This window comes from Chiloscyllium plagiosum, unplaced genomic scaffold (assembly GCF_037043375.1).
Source record: "Chiloscyllium plagiosum isolate Xiang-an unplaced genomic scaffold, Cpla_swu_hap1 HiC_scaffold_7, whole genome shotgun sequence".
NCBI lineage: Eukaryota > Metazoa > Chordata > Chondrichthyes > Orectolobiformes > Hemiscylliidae > Chiloscyllium > Chiloscyllium plagiosum.
The window spans coordinates 47,988,088-48,005,364 of NW_028270145.1; the positions used below are offsets into that span (position 1 = coordinate 47,988,088).

A 17,277-nucleotide genomic window follows, 5' to 3' on the forward strand; every position below is an offset into this window, starting at 1 on the left:
ATTTAGAATTAACTGAGAAAGAATTTCATCACTCAGAGGATGACACATATTCAAAATTCTCTACCCAGATGTATGTGAAAGTTCAGTCATTAGATATAGTCAAAACCATAATCAATAGATGTGTGGAAAGAGAAGGTATTAAGGGATATGTGAATAGTGCAGGAAACTTACAGTGGAGTGAAAGAACAGCCAAGTTCTAGTTGAATGACAGATCAGGCTCTTATTTCAATATTCCTATAACTTGATCCATGAATTTTCCAGGCATCTTCTAGAGGGGCAGAGACACTGATATTGATGTCTTGATCTTAGACAGAAAATGGAAAGAAATTAACCAAATCACTTGCTGTCACTTCTGAGAGACATCAGTTTAGATGTTAGGTCAGGAAAAGGTCAAGCCTTGGTTATTGCCTTGAGCAAATGATAAAATTGCTGGTGACAACCTTTCTGGATTCTGTGTGAAGAATGTCCTCTTGATTGAGGGACTAGAAGGTTGCCATTATGTAGGGATTAGCACGGACTATTGCTATCAGGAAAGAAGATGGCAGAGGGATAAAAAATGTGAGCAAAGAGAAAAACTGATTTTGTTTTGTAACAAAAATCATTATTGTCTTTACATTTACATTTCTGATACATTTATTGCTTAATGTCATATTTTACTATTTTTCTTTGAACTCTTTAGAACCACCCTCATTCATTCACAAACCTGATCCTCAGGAGGTTTTACCTGGTTCAAATGTGAAATTTACAAGCGTTGTTACAGGAACAGCTCCATTAAAAGTATCCTGGTTTAAAGGTACCACTGAACTGGTTGCAGGAAGGCAATGTTACATTTCTTTAAGTGACTCAACAGCAATATTGGAGCTACTAAATGTGGAATCTTCCCAGAGTGGAGACTATATCTGCCAAGTCAGTAATGAAGCTGGCAAAGTTTCTTGTACAACAAAATTGTTTGTAAAAGGTTTGTGAAACACAAATTTAAAGAAACAAATGCAACATTTTGCTTCTGTATGCCTTTTTGAGAACTGTTTTCTTCTTTGTCTTTACCAGAACCAGCAGTATTCCAGAAAAAGTTGAAAGATTGTAGTGTTGTACTGGGGAAGTCAGTTTGTCTAGACTGCACGTACACTGGTACCCCAGAAATCAAAGTCAGCTGGAAGAAAAATGGATTAGTTATATTCCAGTCAGACAAGCACATTTTAACTACTACTGAAACATCTTGTATTTTGGAAATTCTCAACTGTACTAGAGATGATGATGCAAAATACTCTTGTGAGGTAGAAAATGATGCTGGAATGGACATTTGTCATGCTGAAGTGAAAGTATTAGGTTTGTTAAACTCACCAATTTCTATTAGTCACCGACTTTACATCAATATTTTGTTATTTTCTTTTCTGTATATATAATATGCATAATCTTTCATTGCTGACATCTTGCTTTTATCTTAGAACCACCAACATTTGTCCAACATTTAGAACCTTTGGAAATAACATTAGGAGATCCAGGATATTTTCAGTGCAGACTAGTTGGAACGCCAGAAATTAAAGTGTCTTGGTATAAAGGAGATACAAAACTGAGAGCCACCTCTAATTGTAAAATGGACTTTGTGAACAATGTTGCAAGACTGGAACTGAAGAAAACAACTTTGAGTGACTGTGGGGAATTTATATGCAAAGCTGAAAATAAAATAGGGGCCTGCTCATCAAAAGCCATGCTTACCATCCAAGGTGATGTCACTTAATGGATTCATTTGAAATCTGTTTTTGGCAGATTGATATATATTTGCATCTTATAAATTTTATGTTTGAACATTTTAAATATGTTATGTTGTTAAAACAAAAGATCCTGTATGATCGCTGTGTGATTAATGCAGCCTGTAATTGTCTGTTTTACAGAACGTAAAATTGCACCTTCTTTCACAAAGAAAATTCAGGGAATGATAGGAACTCTTCATCTTCCAGTGACATTTGAATGTCACATATCTGGTTCAGCACCTATTGAAACTTCTTGGTTTAAAGGTGGTGTAAAACTAACCAGTGAAGAAAATCTAATTATGTCTTTCATAGGGAATGTAGCAACTCTTAAAATTCTTAACGCTGAGATGCATCACGCTGGTGAATACACTTGCAAAGCCTCCAACATGGTTGGAGATGCTTCATGTAGTGCAACACTAACTCTGAAAGGTTTGTTAAGTAAAATATTACTAATTATCTTCTACTTTTTGTCCTTATCTTATATCCTAATTTTGTAGAATTTAAACGTTAATGTCTACTTCTTTTAACTATCATTACTTGACACAATTACTTCACATTTAATAATATGATGACAGAAAATAATTATTTCTTGTTATATTTTTAGAGGCAAGAATAGCCCCTGTGTTTGACAAAAAACTAGAACCCATGGAAGTTATCACTGGGCAAAGTGTAGAACTTGAATGCCATGTCACAGGCTCTTCCCCAATTAAAGTTATTTGGCTAAAGGATGGCAAAGAGATTCGTTCAAGTATCAATTACAAGATATCTTTTGTGGAAAATACACCTCACCTGACAATTCTAAAAGCAGACAAGGGAGACTCGTGTCAGTATATTTGTGAGGCTAGCAATGATCTTGGAAAGGACTCAACGCAAACACAAGTAACTGTAAAAGGTATTCCTTAATATCAGTCATTGTTCTGTTTCTCTTAGCCCAGCAATCCAGGCTAGCCTTTATTCATTTGGAGGAAGAATATTGCTCTTGTTCATTTTATTCTTCTTTGTGATTATCTTTTTCTAATGATTTGCTCAGTTTTAATTATGCTAGCTATCTAAGATTGTTCTCTTACAGGCAATTACTTAGAAAACAAATCAAAACTGTGAAAAGTAACATTAAACATGATGAAAATATTTTCCATCCATATTAATGGGTCTTAATTTTCACAAACTTCAACCACCCATCATCGACATTCAAAATTATTTTGAGGTTTTCAGTTTTTAATAGATTCTGCTTGCTGAAGTGTAACTTCACTGAAGTAGTGAAAACATATATCTGACGTTGGGAATGTTGATTCATTTTGTTGTGCCTGTTTACAGATCGTAAAATTCCACCAAGCTTTACTAAAAAACCTCTTGAAAAAATACAGGATACAGAAGGAAAAGCTGTAAAACTTGAAGGTCGACTATCTGGTTCACAACCAATATCTGTAACCTGGTTCAAAAATGATCAGGAGATCCTACAAACTGAAAATTATGAATTATCATTTAAAAATAACGTAGTGGTATTAAACATTAAGAAAGCACACCTCACTGATTCGGCTGTTTATACATGTAAAGCATCCAATGAAGCAGGAACTGCAATGTTTACCGTGTCTTTACTGATCACAGGTTAGTGATGAAGCCAGTTTTGTTTATATAACAGTGCTTGGTAACTGCATGCAGAAACTAATGTTGGCAAATACTGCTATCGAGTGAAATGTATTGTTCACTCTTTAAGACTTGACTTGATTTGACATTCTTTACTCTCCTTCTGTCTAGTCAACATTGTAAAACCTGACCAGTTGTCAGTTTTTAATCAACATTTCAGTTAGATCTTATCTTCCTAGCAATGCTTTCTTATGGAAGATACGTTAACGCTGTTAAATTTTAACTAAAAATTAAATGCAAGCTGCTTTGAATATTTCTAGCATTTTGCTATGTTCTGAGATTGCAAGTTTTGTTTTGGAGGATTTGCCACATTTTATCCTACCTGCTGCTGATAATGTTGAACTCTGACTAAAATGGTATGAGTTCAAATCTTACTTGAAAGTAATTCATTCTCTTCTTTCCTGTCTTTGCACAAGTTTTTCCTTTTCTTAGACAGGTCACTGGATGAAACATTATGTTGTATAAAGGTGCTAAACACCTCCAGAAAAAATATTGCCCAACATCAAAGCTTATGTTGTTGGCAAATGATAAGGTGCCATTCATAGTATCTGTGAAGTAGTCTGTGGCACAAACTGCTAAACTCCCAGGTGAAAGACGAAATGTGATGATGGGAGACAACAGTGGGTAACCTCAAAGGGGGAGGGGCTATGCACTGGGTAAAATAAATAGTTCAAGCAATCTTTGATGTTATGTTTGATGTGGACACGTTTTCTATTTTAGATACTGATATGGATTTTGTTGTTTTAGAGCTTTTAAAGCCTCCTGTCTGCGACATACCACTTAAACCAATGACACTAACCGAAGGAGAGTCATTGCAGCTTAGCTGCCACGTCCATGGATCTAAGCCAATTAATATCCAATGGTTTAAAGACAGGAAAGAAATGATGCCATATGAAAGACTGAATTTCACATTTAAGGATGGTACAGCTACCCTAGAATGTAAAACGTGCACTAAAACAGATAGTGGTGACTACCTATGTAAAGCTACAAATGAAGCTGGAACTGTTTCTTGCAAAGCCAAGATAACAGTCCAAGGTATGGGATTGGAGTGAAATAGGTTGTCATTGTTAACATATTAAGGCAAAAAGCTCTTACTAATCATATTTTGTAAAGTGTATCCAACTTCCTTAGTCTCACAGCATGAAGGAAACATTCATGCAGTTTTTACTTCTTTTATTTAAAGTATTGAAGCAATGATGTGATCCACTCAGCCATATTAATAGTGTCAAAGCCAGGCTCTTGCATTGGTCATACATGCGCCCACTGTGAATAGTAATTGTTTGCTGGTAAAAAATTCTAAAGATCTTGCAACCTCTTGAATCAGGACACTTTTACTGAGCTAGACATGGAATATTCTGGTTCATGTTTTAGCACCTGCAGTTTCAGATTGAATTAACTGTATATTTCCCAGAATGAAAATATAATTAAACTCTTCTTTGTTGCCATTATATTTATTGCCACTATGGTGTTTCAAATGCTGCCAAAAGCTCTTCATTTGCTATTTTATTTACAATATCTTTGACCACAATGTTAAATATTGTTTGTGCTGATTTAGGTTCACTCATGTGGTACAAAAGTTAACTCATTCTTAAACAGATGATCATATAATAATATACCGATTGAGATGTAATTTGAATATGTGCCAAGTGCTGGAGGATGTTTGTAAATTTTTTGTAGGACTGTGCATGGGATATGTCAGAGTAGTTTCCATATTGCCAGAGAAATATCTTATGGTATATGCATATTTGTTAGCACATAACGAAGGTTTACTCCAAAAACCTCACTTATATCTTGGCCATCCCTAGAAGAACAAATAAACTAAAAACATTCCATCTGCATGTGGCTAGGTCATCCACTAATTGTGTTGAATTAGATGAAATATAAAGTCAAACACCCCACAACCTCTATGTTTAGCAAATTTCGGGAAAACAGTTCTCAAAAAGGCATACAGAAGCAAAATTGAAACTGCATTGAGGTAAGGTCAGGTTTCTGCTGTAATGTGTCCTGAAATGCCTGGCCAGAATATAAAATAATCTTTGTGATTGTAGTTACTTTAGGTGTTGACTTTAAAAATTCAATTATGTACCCATTTACTCACTTGTATGTTCAGCTTGTTTCCTAGTAAGAATGTTGGCATTAAAAACCAAAGCTACAATGTAACTTCCTTTTAACTTGCTCTGGTTTAGAAAAAGCTGTACCCAAGAAACTGGTTTCTGCACCAAAGACAGATAAGATCTTCTTCATTGAGAAACCACAAAGTGTGAAAGTAACAGCAAGTAAGTGCGGCATTGATGTTTCTTCTCACATATTCTGATTATTAAGAAGAAACATTTCTGGAGTATGTAAAAATTGACAAAGTAAATATTACTAAATAATTACAACATCAAACCACGGACTGTTAGCTAGAAGGTGTTCAAGTTTAAATTTTAGTCTGACAGTAAATTCATTTTCATTCATGAGAGAAAAAAATGTAATCATACCCGTTCTTTTGATCAGGGCACCTCTGCCAGAAGGGGTCTTGAGCAAGGTGTGGGGGGGAGTGATAATCTCCAGACTGAGATGAAGAGAACATCTTCACTCAGAGGAGGTGAAATCTGTGGAATTCATGACCACATGAAATTTTGGAGGCCAAATCCCTGAATATATTGAAGAAATAAATATATTTCTAGACACTGATTTTGAGTGGGAATATGACGTTGAGATTCAGGACCAGTCTCAGAGCAGACTCCATGGGGTAAATGGCCTACTTCTGCTCCCAGTTGCTATGTTTCTGTCTCCCAAATGGAATGCTTAAAGCCTTCCACCTCACAGCAATAACATGCAGGGGGCAGGCTAAGCCTGCTTTGGGTAAAATGTCTGCCTTCAGCAGGAAGAAGGGGTGTCATCTTGTGGATGATATACTGGAGTGGGTTGTCCCATTTGTACATAGGACAGCTCCAAGATTAAGATGCTCCCAAGTTCCTTACAGCCACTTCAAAGTAGCCCCTTGTAAAACGGTCTTTAAATTCTGGACTGTCTGCCACTGTTCAGTTTTTTAGGGCACTGCTGGTAGATTAATGCCTCTGAGGGCTGCTTGTTTGGACAGGGTAAGGGCATCCTTCCCTTAAGCTTAAGGTCATGTGGCCATACCACTGCACCCCATACCTCCCTGCATCAAAGAGACATACTGGAGGAGGTCTGCAAAATTCAGCTACTTAAGTTGTCTCAGCTTCTCATCACCTCGTACATTAGGTGAAGTGGATGTAATTTCTTAATTACATAGGGAAACAATGCCCGAGCTAGTGTACTGGAGCAATGAGGAGATATTGGTGAATTTGGGGTTGGTTTTCTGGAACAGGGAAGGCTAAGGGTTAACATAGAGTCATACAGCATGGGAACAGACCCTTCAGCCCAATGTATCCTCATTGACCAGGTATCCTAATCTGACCTAGTCCCATTTCAGCATTTGGTCAATATCCCTCTAAATCCTACCTATTTATATATCCATCCAATGCCTTTTAAAGGTTGTAATTGTACCCACCTCCACCACTTCCTCTGGCATCTCAGTCCATAGATGCACCATCCTCTGATGAAGAAGTTATCCCATCAAAAAGATGTCCTTTTTGAATCTTTCCCCTCTCAACTTCAACCTATGCACTCTAGTTTTGGACTCACCCACCTCAGGAAAAAGACTTGTCTATTTAACCTATCCATGCCCCTCACGATTTTATAAACCTCTGTAAGGTCACCCCTCAGCCTCTGATGCTCCTGGGAAAAAAAAGCGCCATCCTACTCAGCCTTTTCCTGAAGCTCAAACCCTCCAACCCTGGCAACATCCTTGTAAATCTTTTTTGCACCCTCTCAAGTTTAACGGCATCTTTCCTACAGAAAGGTGACCAGAATTGTATGCATGATTGAGGTATACAAAATTGTAAGAGGTTGAGATAGAGTAGACAGAAGGAATTATTTCTCTTGACAGAGAGTTGCAAAGCCAAGGTTTTTTGATTCAAACTAAGTGGCAGAAGGTATAAATGGAGATGAGGTAAAGCCTTTTTTTGTGCAGACAACAGTGGGTGTCTGGAATTAGCTGCCTGACCTGATGTTGGAGGCAGAGACCCAGAACTCTTTTAAAAACTATCTGGATTTGCACCTCAAGTGCTGCAAGCTGCAGAGTTATGGGCCATGTGCAGGACAATGGGATTAAAAAGGTCATCTGAGTCACTTTGGGTTGACATGAACAAGATGGGCTGAATGGCTCCCTTCTGTCCTGTATCATTTCTGTGGTTCTAAAGAATTTATTCATAAATGTTTGGTAGGAAAAATTGAGAGCACAAATTTTGAAAACGTTAGCACTGATTTCAATTACTTTGTACATTTTGTGTTTCAGAGAGTATTGCAACATTCACTGCAAAGGTAGGTGGTGACCCAATCCCAAATGTTAAATGGTTGAAAGGGAAATGGAGGCAAATAAACCATGGGGGCCGAATAATTGTACAGCAAAAAGGACAAGAGGCCAAATTGGAAATCAAAGACGCAGTAAAAACTGACTCTGGACAGTACAGATGTGTGGCATCTAACAAATTTGGCGAAATTGAAAGTAGTGTTACTTTGGAAATCGAGGAGAAGAAAGAAATTATTGTTGAAACTGACTTCAGAGCTAAACTGAAGAAGTAAGTGTGTTATATTTGGTGGGATTGTTAAAGTTCTGATTCATAATCAGAATTATGGGATCATACTCAAAATTAGTGTTGGTCATTTTAAGATTAATTCTCCTTTTTATCAAAAAAACATAGTGAATATTTATAAAACTTAATTTAATACAATCTCTTTTTTGGGGGTAACAGCAGTTTTTTAAAAATTAATTATTCCTTTTTATGGAATGATCAAATAAATACATTTTCCATAGAGTGTAATATTTATATTTGGTCCATCAATTTTATGTATTTGATTTTAAAAAGGTTAATTTCAAATGCAATAATAATGCATTAATATTTACCATTTATTTTATAAAGGACACCTTCCAAACAAAAAGAAGAAGAAGCAGACAAGGATATTGACATTGTGGAACTGCTAAGGAATGTTGATCCTAAAGAATATGAAAAGTATGCCCGCATGTATGGAATTACTGATTTCCGTGGTCTTCTTCAAGCTATTGAACAACTGAAAGCCAGCAAAACAGTAGAAGAAACTCACAGATTTGTGAGTTAATTTCCAATCATTTATCTGAGCATTAATACTGTGGAGATTACCATCTTTTTCATACTGAATAAAAATCTTGCATGGTAATTTTGTTTTTGTTATAACTTTTAATTTGTTGTTGCTTTCTAAGGAGTTGGAAAAACGTGAACAAGGTCCTGAAGAAGAGGAGTTTAATGAACTGATCCAGTACATCCAGCAAAGAATAGAAAAGGTTGAGGTAGGATCTGTAATATAATATGATCTCATGTTTTGCTCAGTAATAGTATTTTGGAGCATTTTCTTTGAAATGAATATTTTTTTTAAATTTGTTCTCAGCAGCCTATTGAATTAATCAAGGACATTGAAGACCAACTTGTACGTACAAATGCAGATGCTGTGTTTGAATGTGTGATAAAGATAAACTATCCTGAAATCAAACTATCTTGGTACAAAGGAACTGAAAAATTAGAATCTAATGACAAGTACGAAATTAGCATTGATGGTGACATTCATCACTTAAAGATCAAAAATTGTGCACTGCAAGATCAGGGCAACTTCCGCATTGTCTGTGGCCCACATATTTCCAGCGCTAAGCTGACTGTTGTTGGTAAGCAATGTTCATGTTTTTCTAAATTCTGAATGTGTTTTCCTTTTATCTCACCTAACTTCATTGCATTGGTTTATGTTGTCCAGAGCCCATAGTTGAACAGCATCTTGAAAATCTTTCTGGTAAGGAAGGCCACATTTGCATCATGGTTTGCCAGTTTTCCTTACCCAACCTGAAAGCTGAGTGGTATAGAAATGGTAGAAGGATTGAGGGACAAGGCAGATATTCCATTGACGTTGCAGATAAGTTGCAGAAGGTCACTATTAGTGACTTGAGACCAGAGGATCAAGGCCGATTTACTTGCAAGTATGAAGATCTTGAAACATCTGCTGATCTATATGTTGAAGGTTTGTAGCTTTACCATAAAAAAACTTACTGAGTTGTACTTCAGTGCTCATTGTTTTGTTCAAATATTGAATTGTTTCTGCTTTTGTATGTTATAGCGCAACCAATTGAATTCACAAAGACAATCCAGGATATAGTGGTGAAAGAACATGAGTCGGCTGTATTTGAATGTGAAGTGTCTTTTGATGATGCCATTGTAACCTGGTTTAAAGATACAGTGGTGCTGAAAGAAAGTCCTAAATACAGCTTCAGAAGTGAAGGGCGGCGACACTTTATGACTATCCATAACGTCACAACAGAAGATGAAGGTACATACAGTCTAGTGATTAAATGTGTCATTTTTATAATCATAGATATCTATATCAATTATCTGTCTGCAAATTTGTCACTTGAGTTCATTTTGAAGGGAGAAGCAGGGAAATTACATTGATATGGAATCTTGTTTTGGTTACACTTAAGTGTTTGTTCATTGCAGCATGGTAACAGAATCACACCTGCCTTTCACTCACTCCTGCCTTCCCCACTCAGATTTTACCTGCAATAGGGAAGGGGTTGTGCAGTCTAATCATTTGTGAGCCAAATGAGGGCCTTCAGCAGCAAATTTAATGGCCTTCTCTCTCCATTGCTGGGATTGGTGGCTGACAAGTGTAGGGAGGGATTAAACTTCCTTTGAGAGCCCCTGCGTGCCCAACTCCCTGCGAGGGTCCCGCTACTCTCATTCCATTTCATTTCAGCTTCTCACTGCCCAATCCATCCTGGATATGCCAGGCTAACCCCATTCAGCTCTTGAACTTACCTTCAAGTCCAGCTCCATAATCCATTTCTATCTGGGACTTGCAGCAATCCCAACAATGGCCATTGTTCTTAGTTTCGCTGCTGGGAAGAGGGTTGCCAACCATTTAAGTTCCCAGCAGTTGTCTCATGTGAGACTAGCTTCTTGATGGGAGTGGAAGGCCCACCTCAAGTCATTTAGAACCCATAAAGTAGTTGCAGGATACATCTGCCAAGCTGGAGAGGACTCATCCCCAACTCTTATGCAGGGTTCAGGGACCCCAATCCCCTTCCCCGCTTTTAAAATTCAGCCCTAATTTATGAATAAGGATAGAGGAGCACTGGCGAAGGGCACAGAAAATTTCCCAACATGAACTTATAGCTTATCAGTGTAGGACAAAAAGTGTGCTAGCAATGGAAAAAGCTGAAAGGTGACGTGGTAGAAGTCTTTAAAAATGCGAGCATTATATTGAATAGATTAAAATAAAATGTTCCAATTATGGGGTAGACAAATCCAGGGACCATAAGTGCAAGATAATCACTAATAAGTAGTTCTGGAGAAATATCTTTATTCAGCATAGTTAGATTATTTAACTTGCTCCAGAGAAATATTTGGGATAAATAGTATAAATATAGTAAATAAATGGGGGGTGATAAAAACAGAAAGGTATATTGATAAAATGAAATAACGCAGAGAGGGAAGAGCCTCATCTGGAACATAGACACTGGCAAATATCTTTTGCCCTGATTGGCCTGATTCTGTGCTGTGAGTACAAGTTGTTCTCTGGTCTGACCCGACAAACTCTGTGATCTGACACAGTCTTCCGCTGCAAATGCTGCAGTATTTCCATCTTTCTGCAGGACCCGCAAATTTTCCAGTTTCCACAATTGCATCAGTTGGTAAAGAGATTGTCAACATTCTCTAAAATAAGTGCTTTTCAACTCACTTTATGCCACATGCCACTTTTTAAGCATATTTTAAGAAAAAACCTCCCGTCCTAACCCGAATGTGGTCCAGCAAATTCTGTGGTCCAGTAACGGCCCTTCCTGAGGCTGTCAGATCATGGAGGGACAAACTGTACTGTGAAAAGTGTGTTATGCAAATTTCAAATAAAACATAGGCAAAAACAGGAGTATACAATTATATTTTCCAGGGGTTTACTCAGTTATTGCTCAACTTGAGCCAAGAGGTGAAGCTAAAAGTACAGCGGAACTTTATGTTTCAAGCCAAGGTAGGTGCATATTAATTTAATGCAGCTTTTAAATAAAACTAAAACATTCAATTCATGACTTTATTCATTTTCACTCATGGTAAAATCTGTTCTTTACAGAAATCATCTTGAAACCCAGGAAACCTGGTGGGTAATCTGTTTTTAAATAATCTAATATTCTAGTTCTTAGATTTTCCTTAATATTATCATAATATATAAGCAGATCTAAATGTTTTTATCTTCAGTAAATAAAAAAAATCATAACTTAACAAAAATTAACAATGGCAAATAACTTTAATTACAAGTATTTTTACTTGTGGTGGGCGGCACGGTGGCACAGTGGTTGTGGGTGGCACGGTGGCACAGTGGTTGTGGGTGGCACGGTGGCACCCACCGTGCCACCCACAACCACTGTGCCACCGTGCCACCCACAATGGTTAGCACTGGTTAGCACCCACAGTGGTTAGCACTGCTGCCTCACAGCGCTGGAGACCCGTGTTCAATTCCCGCCTCAGGCGACTGACAGTGTGGAGTTTGCACGTTTTCCCCGTGTCTGCGTGGGTTTCCTCCGGGTGCTCCGGTTTCCTCCCACAGTCCAAAGATGTGCAGGTCAGGTGAATTGGCCATGCTAAATTGCCCGTAGTGTTAGGTAAGGGGTAAATGTAGGGGTATGGGTGGGTTGCGCTTCGGCGGGTCGGTGTGGACTTGTTGGGACGAAGGGCCTGTTTCCACACTGTAATGTAATGTAATGTAATGTAATGTAATCTAATCTAATCTAATCTAAAAGCAAGTATTTATTTGTATTTCTTTAATTTGGACTTTAAAACCGTGCACATAAGATAGCCTGTGATCAATAATTTAAAACGTGCTCCTAGCACGACAGTTAGTCAATGCTGTGTTAATATTATTGTTCAATTTTTTTCATAATAAAGTCAAATATTTAAACATAAAATACCAGTTACAAATTTCATTTCATTTCTTGTATTAAATTATTCAATCCAATAGTAGCACAAGAGGAGTGAAAGATGAAAAATTAATTAGCACTCTTTTGTATTGTTTAGATGTCATTGACATTAGAATTCCTGCATCAAAACGCAATCATTTAGAGATAAGAGAGCAATTTAAGAATGTATTATCAAAGAAGTCTTGGTTTAATTGGAGAATGCATGAAATTTTCCTTCCAAAGTAAAAGTTTAATCAATTATTGTTTATTTGTCAAAACGACATTTTGGATTCTTGTGCAAAATTTTCAGCTGAAGTTTTGAAGTTCCTTTGTGTCCTTTGTCTCGCTTTGTGATCTGTTCAGTAAGCTATAAAAAACACATTTTACTTGAATTCTTGGAAGTATTTTGTTATTTACATTTTTTTATTCTTTCTATATTTCAGAAAAAGAATGGGCAGAAGAAATAGGTAACTTGTCTTTTTATAAGGGCTAAATTTTAGATACTTCAGCATTCTGAAAGTACTTGAAACTTGCAAATACAACATATTGTGATGGTAGAAATCTGAAAATATGCTGGATCTGGCAGTATCTGTGAGGAGAGAAACAGAATTTATGGGTCGATTCTCAACAGACAGTGGGGAGCATAAGTTTCAGAAGGGAGTTAAAATCTGCAAAGGTGATACCAGGTTGGAAATTCTAACATTATCCAATCTGTTTTTGTATTTTGGGGAGGCATTGGCCTGGTGGTATTGTCACTGGACTGTTAATCAAGAGACCCAAGTAATGTCCAAGGGACCCAGGTTCGAATCCTGCCATGACAGATAGTAGAATTTGAATTCAATAAATATTGGGAATTAAGAGTCTAAAGATGACCATGAATTCATTGTCGATTGTTGGAAAAACCCACCTGGTTCACTAATCCGTACATGGTCTGGCCTATATGTGACTCCAGACCCACAGCAATGTGGTTGACTCATAACTTCCCTTTGTGCAATTAGAGTGGGAAATAAATGCTGGCAAAGCTAGCGACACCCTCATCCCACAAATGAATAAAATAAAAAGTTTACATGTGAGTAGGGATCTCTTGGATTAGATTCTCTACAGTGTGGAAACAGGCCCTTCAGCCCAACAAGTCCACACCGACCCTCCGAAGAGTACCCCACCCAGACTCATTTCCCTCTGACTAATGCACCTAACACTATGGGCAATTTAGCATGGCCGATTCACCTGACCTGCGCATCTTTGGACTGTGGGAGGAAACCGGAGCACCCGGAGGAAACCCACACAGGCACGGGGAGAATGTGTAAACTCCACACAGACAGTCGCCCGAGGCTGGAATTGAACCTGGGACCTTGATGCTGTGAGGCAGTAGTGCTAACCACTTAGCTACCCTTAGCTGACAGGTAATTAATTGTCACATTTATGTAGGTAATTATATGCTGTCTTAACTGGCATACTGGCTTTCACAGCCAACACAAATATTTTCAGCAGCTCCCAGAACTAGGACATTGTGTATGTGGAAGGGTTTGCTTTTTCAATATACGCTGGTATATTGAATCCCTTATGAACAATGCAACTTATGAGTTTCAAAAATATCCAGCTGAGAGAATTGTGTTCACAGCATTTCTTCAGAGACTCTGTACTTTTGCTGATCTGGCTTCCAAGATGTTAACAATCGCCTGCCAGTCAGCTGGGAATGGAGGCAGTGGTGGGATATTGAAAATACCTGTGCTGGCCAATTCACTGGCGTTGTCCTGCAACAGTGCTATTTTGTAGTCACTGAATAATCAGCAGCAGCAGGACTGTACGTCTACACAGTGGAATTTTCCCGTTGGCCTCCAGTATCTCATGGATAGTGGGGCCAGTTTAATTGCAGGAGATTGCTTGAAGCCAGTGGTTACAGACAGGCATAGACCCTGGGTGGTATACTGGCTATGCACTGCCCTGTGCAGAGTAGCAAGCTAGAAAACTTCTGAGAGGTCTTCCAGCTTTGGTAGCCTATTCACTAGCCTTAATTGGGTGACAACCCACTTTCTGGCATTAATTCGCTGCACCACACACTTCCAAGCTTCTGATCACATTTCAGCTGGCTGGCAGGATTCAGAAACAGATACTGTCAGATCGGCTGTGTACTTCCACCATTTTTGTTTTCAATATAATTGAAACGTGTTATGGCCATATAATTTTAACATGTTGTACCATTGCAATGAAACCATCTGCAAAATTTCACTTGTATCATTGGGAAGCATGGTTACCCTATATCAAAATGCATAGTAATATTTAGAGCATAATGTTTCAACAGAAAGAATGTTTGCATAAAGGATTTGCTGTTGTAGAAATATTTGCAATAACTATTCTTGCATCCTTTCCTTTTGTGTGTGATGGAAAACTAGAGGTAATATATTGGCTACCTATTTTACACCATGCTCAGTTTTCCTTCTCATTGGCTTTAAAGGAAAAGAAGGGAATATTAAAAATCAGATAACCAGTGACAAATCTACGAATGTGGATTTTCCACCACTGCTTAGACATTAAAAATCAACCTCATGGCTTGCAAGCATCATTGTATCATCACAAAATTTAAACGTTTTCAACATTACACCTCCTCTGTACCTTTGTCTTCCTTTCTCCCAATTATTTTTACTTCCTCAGTTCTCACTGATATTTTTGTTATTTAAATTATGTATCTTTCTATCCAAGATCACACTGCAATATTTATTTCATATAAGACAATTTTCTTTGCCACTCATTTATTGAAAGCCTGATTTTGAACCTGTTAAGGGGAAAATGCAATGCTAGAAAGTGTGGCAGCTATACTGGCATCTGATAATGAAGGCTTGCCTGACTTTGGGCCCTACGTCTCATCTGCTTAAAACCAGTCAGCTGCTACACCCAATAAAAGATCAAAGCTGGGAAAATTCTACAGGCTTCAATTTATTTTCAGCTTGCAATTATTTCCAGTAAAGAACCATCAGACCTTTTCTTCAAGTGCTGTCACTAGCACTTTTAAGGACTGCTGGCGAGGCCACTTTAAACCTTTCAAAACGGAGTAGAACGTTGGGGTTTTTAAAGACATTAATTTATTGATTGCAATATCCAAGGCACCCCAGCCTGTTTCCAATAGCTGTTTTTCCATGAAGAATCACCCAGATACTGGTGACACATCTTTCATATTTTAACTAGAAGTTGAAGATGGCATGCATTGATTTCTCCTTTCTGCTTGTAATCTTTTGACTGATTGTATTGCTCAGCAGCCTGTTAAATCTGGATCAGTTAATTTCTTTTAGAATGGTAACGCAGATTGAAACCTCATACTGGCTCACTAATAATAAATTCCAATCAGAGTACAATTTACTGTGATAGCAGTAAAGTCTGATATCCATTTTCTGACAGTCAAGATAATTAATCAGTTGTGTAAATTTATCATATCCAAGTGATTAAGCCCTTTTTTAACTATTTATGTTAGTTCATTTTGGGAATACTTTAAACGGGATCTTAATGTTATTAAGCAAACTAACTTTGAAGAGATTAGATTAGATTACATTACAATGTGGAAACAGGCCCTTCGGCCCAACAAGTCCACACCGACCCGCCGAAGCGCAACCCACCCAAACCCCTACATTTACCCCTTACCTCACACTACGGGAAATTTAGCATGGCCAATTCACCTAACCTGCACATCTTTGGACTGTGGGAGGAAACCGGAGCACCCGGAGGAAACCCACGCAGACACGGGGAGAACGTGCAAACTCCACACTGTCAGTCGCCTGAGGCGGGAATTGAACCCAGGTCTCTGGCACTGTGAGGGAACAGTGCTAACCACTGTGCCACCGTGCTGCCCTAGCGATGTTGAAAATGACTGTGTAACACTGGCTTGTGACTATATTTGTATCTTCATCAGTGTTAACTTTGTTTAATTTCATTGTCATGCTCCCTTAAGTCAGTTGCTCAATTAAGAAATCAGTGCACATATTGAACAATGTATTGTCAAAAAACCCAGCACAAATAGAAAAGTGGAACACGTTAGTGTTTTTGTTGAAATTATTTTAATAAATTTAGAATTTTCTTGTTTTATGTTTTAAAAATATACAGTTCTGTCTCAAATATTATATATGAAAATTATTGATTGTAAACTAATATAAAATCAATCTTTTGAAGTTGCTGAAAAATATGAGATCAGTGAAGACATTTCGTACACAATATTCGAGGAAGATGAATACACGCACTGGAAAGGTACAGACAGAATTATGTTATCTCAATTAAATACCTAGCCAAAAATTGTTATCTAAGCTTTTAGAAAACATAAATATTCAGGTGAGATCTCTGAAAGCAACTGGCATTCAAAGAATTGCATACAACATTACCCACACTTTAAGAAGGAAATATACATTTACCCAAATTTGGTGCTTTTTATGTGATCATATCACTGAAACAGGATCAACACATTATAAGCCTTCATTCAAATTTCTTAAATGTGCTTTTTTTTTTAACCAAAGCAGAAATGGTGTAACATCATTTTTTTTTTAAAGTTCCCACAGCTCCTGAGGAGATTACTGAATACATTGATGTTGAAGAGGAAGTTTATTTAAAAGAAGGTACAAATCTTGTGTTTCTGAACTAGTGAGCGTTTTGTGCTACTATCAATTTATCCTTAAACATCTTTTCTTTTAAATAATTCCTTGCATGTAATTGTTCTTTTATTTTGTAGTGCTAAAATGCACTTCACCATCTTTTTGAATTCATATCTTTGCTTAACTGTGGCATAAATTCCAGCCCTTTTTGTATGTATGTGTTTGTCTTGGACTCAATGTTATAGAGCAAACTTTGATTTACTTGTAGAAGTCTGAT

The 17,277-nt window shown here is 37.5% G+C and overlaps 1 protein-coding gene across 4 annotated transcripts in view; it reads left to right on the plus strand.

The window, feature by feature from the left end:
- Positions 1-17,277, plus strand: part of LOC122551920 (titin) — a 348,465-nt gene that overhangs the window by 142,663 nt on the left and 188,525 nt on the right. For 3 of the 4 annotated variants that reach the window (XM_087988975.1, XM_087988977.1, XM_087988978.1), the window contains 19 exons: positions 680-958; positions 1,048-1,326; positions 1,446-1,724; positions 1,893-2,180; positions 2,356-2,643; positions 3,066-3,356; positions 4,143-4,430; positions 5,582-5,671; positions 7,762-8,044; positions 8,387-8,573; positions 8,704-8,790; positions 8,889-9,159; positions 9,246-9,506; positions 9,603-9,812; positions 11,430-11,507; positions 11,607-11,633; positions 12,873-12,896; positions 16,588-16,662; positions 16,959-17,024. In XM_087988975.1, the coding sequence (XP_087845101.1) occupies positions 680-958; positions 1,048-1,326; positions 1,446-1,724; positions 1,893-2,180; positions 2,356-2,643; positions 3,066-3,356; positions 4,143-4,430; positions 5,582-5,671; positions 7,762-8,044; positions 8,387-8,573; positions 8,704-8,790; positions 8,889-9,159; positions 9,246-9,506; positions 9,603-9,812; positions 11,430-11,507; positions 11,607-11,633; positions 12,873-12,896; positions 16,588-16,662; positions 16,959-17,024 (3,651 nt within the window). The remainder of the gene's footprint in view (positions 1-679; positions 959-1,047; positions 1,327-1,445; positions 1,725-1,892; positions 2,181-2,355; positions 2,644-3,065; positions 3,357-4,142; positions 4,431-5,581; positions 5,672-7,761; positions 8,045-8,386; positions 8,574-8,703; positions 8,791-8,888; positions 9,160-9,245; positions 9,507-9,602; positions 9,813-11,429; positions 11,508-11,606; positions 11,634-12,872; positions 12,897-16,587; positions 16,663-16,958; positions 17,025-17,277) is intronic. The other variant, XM_087988982.1, reaches the window with a different exon arrangement.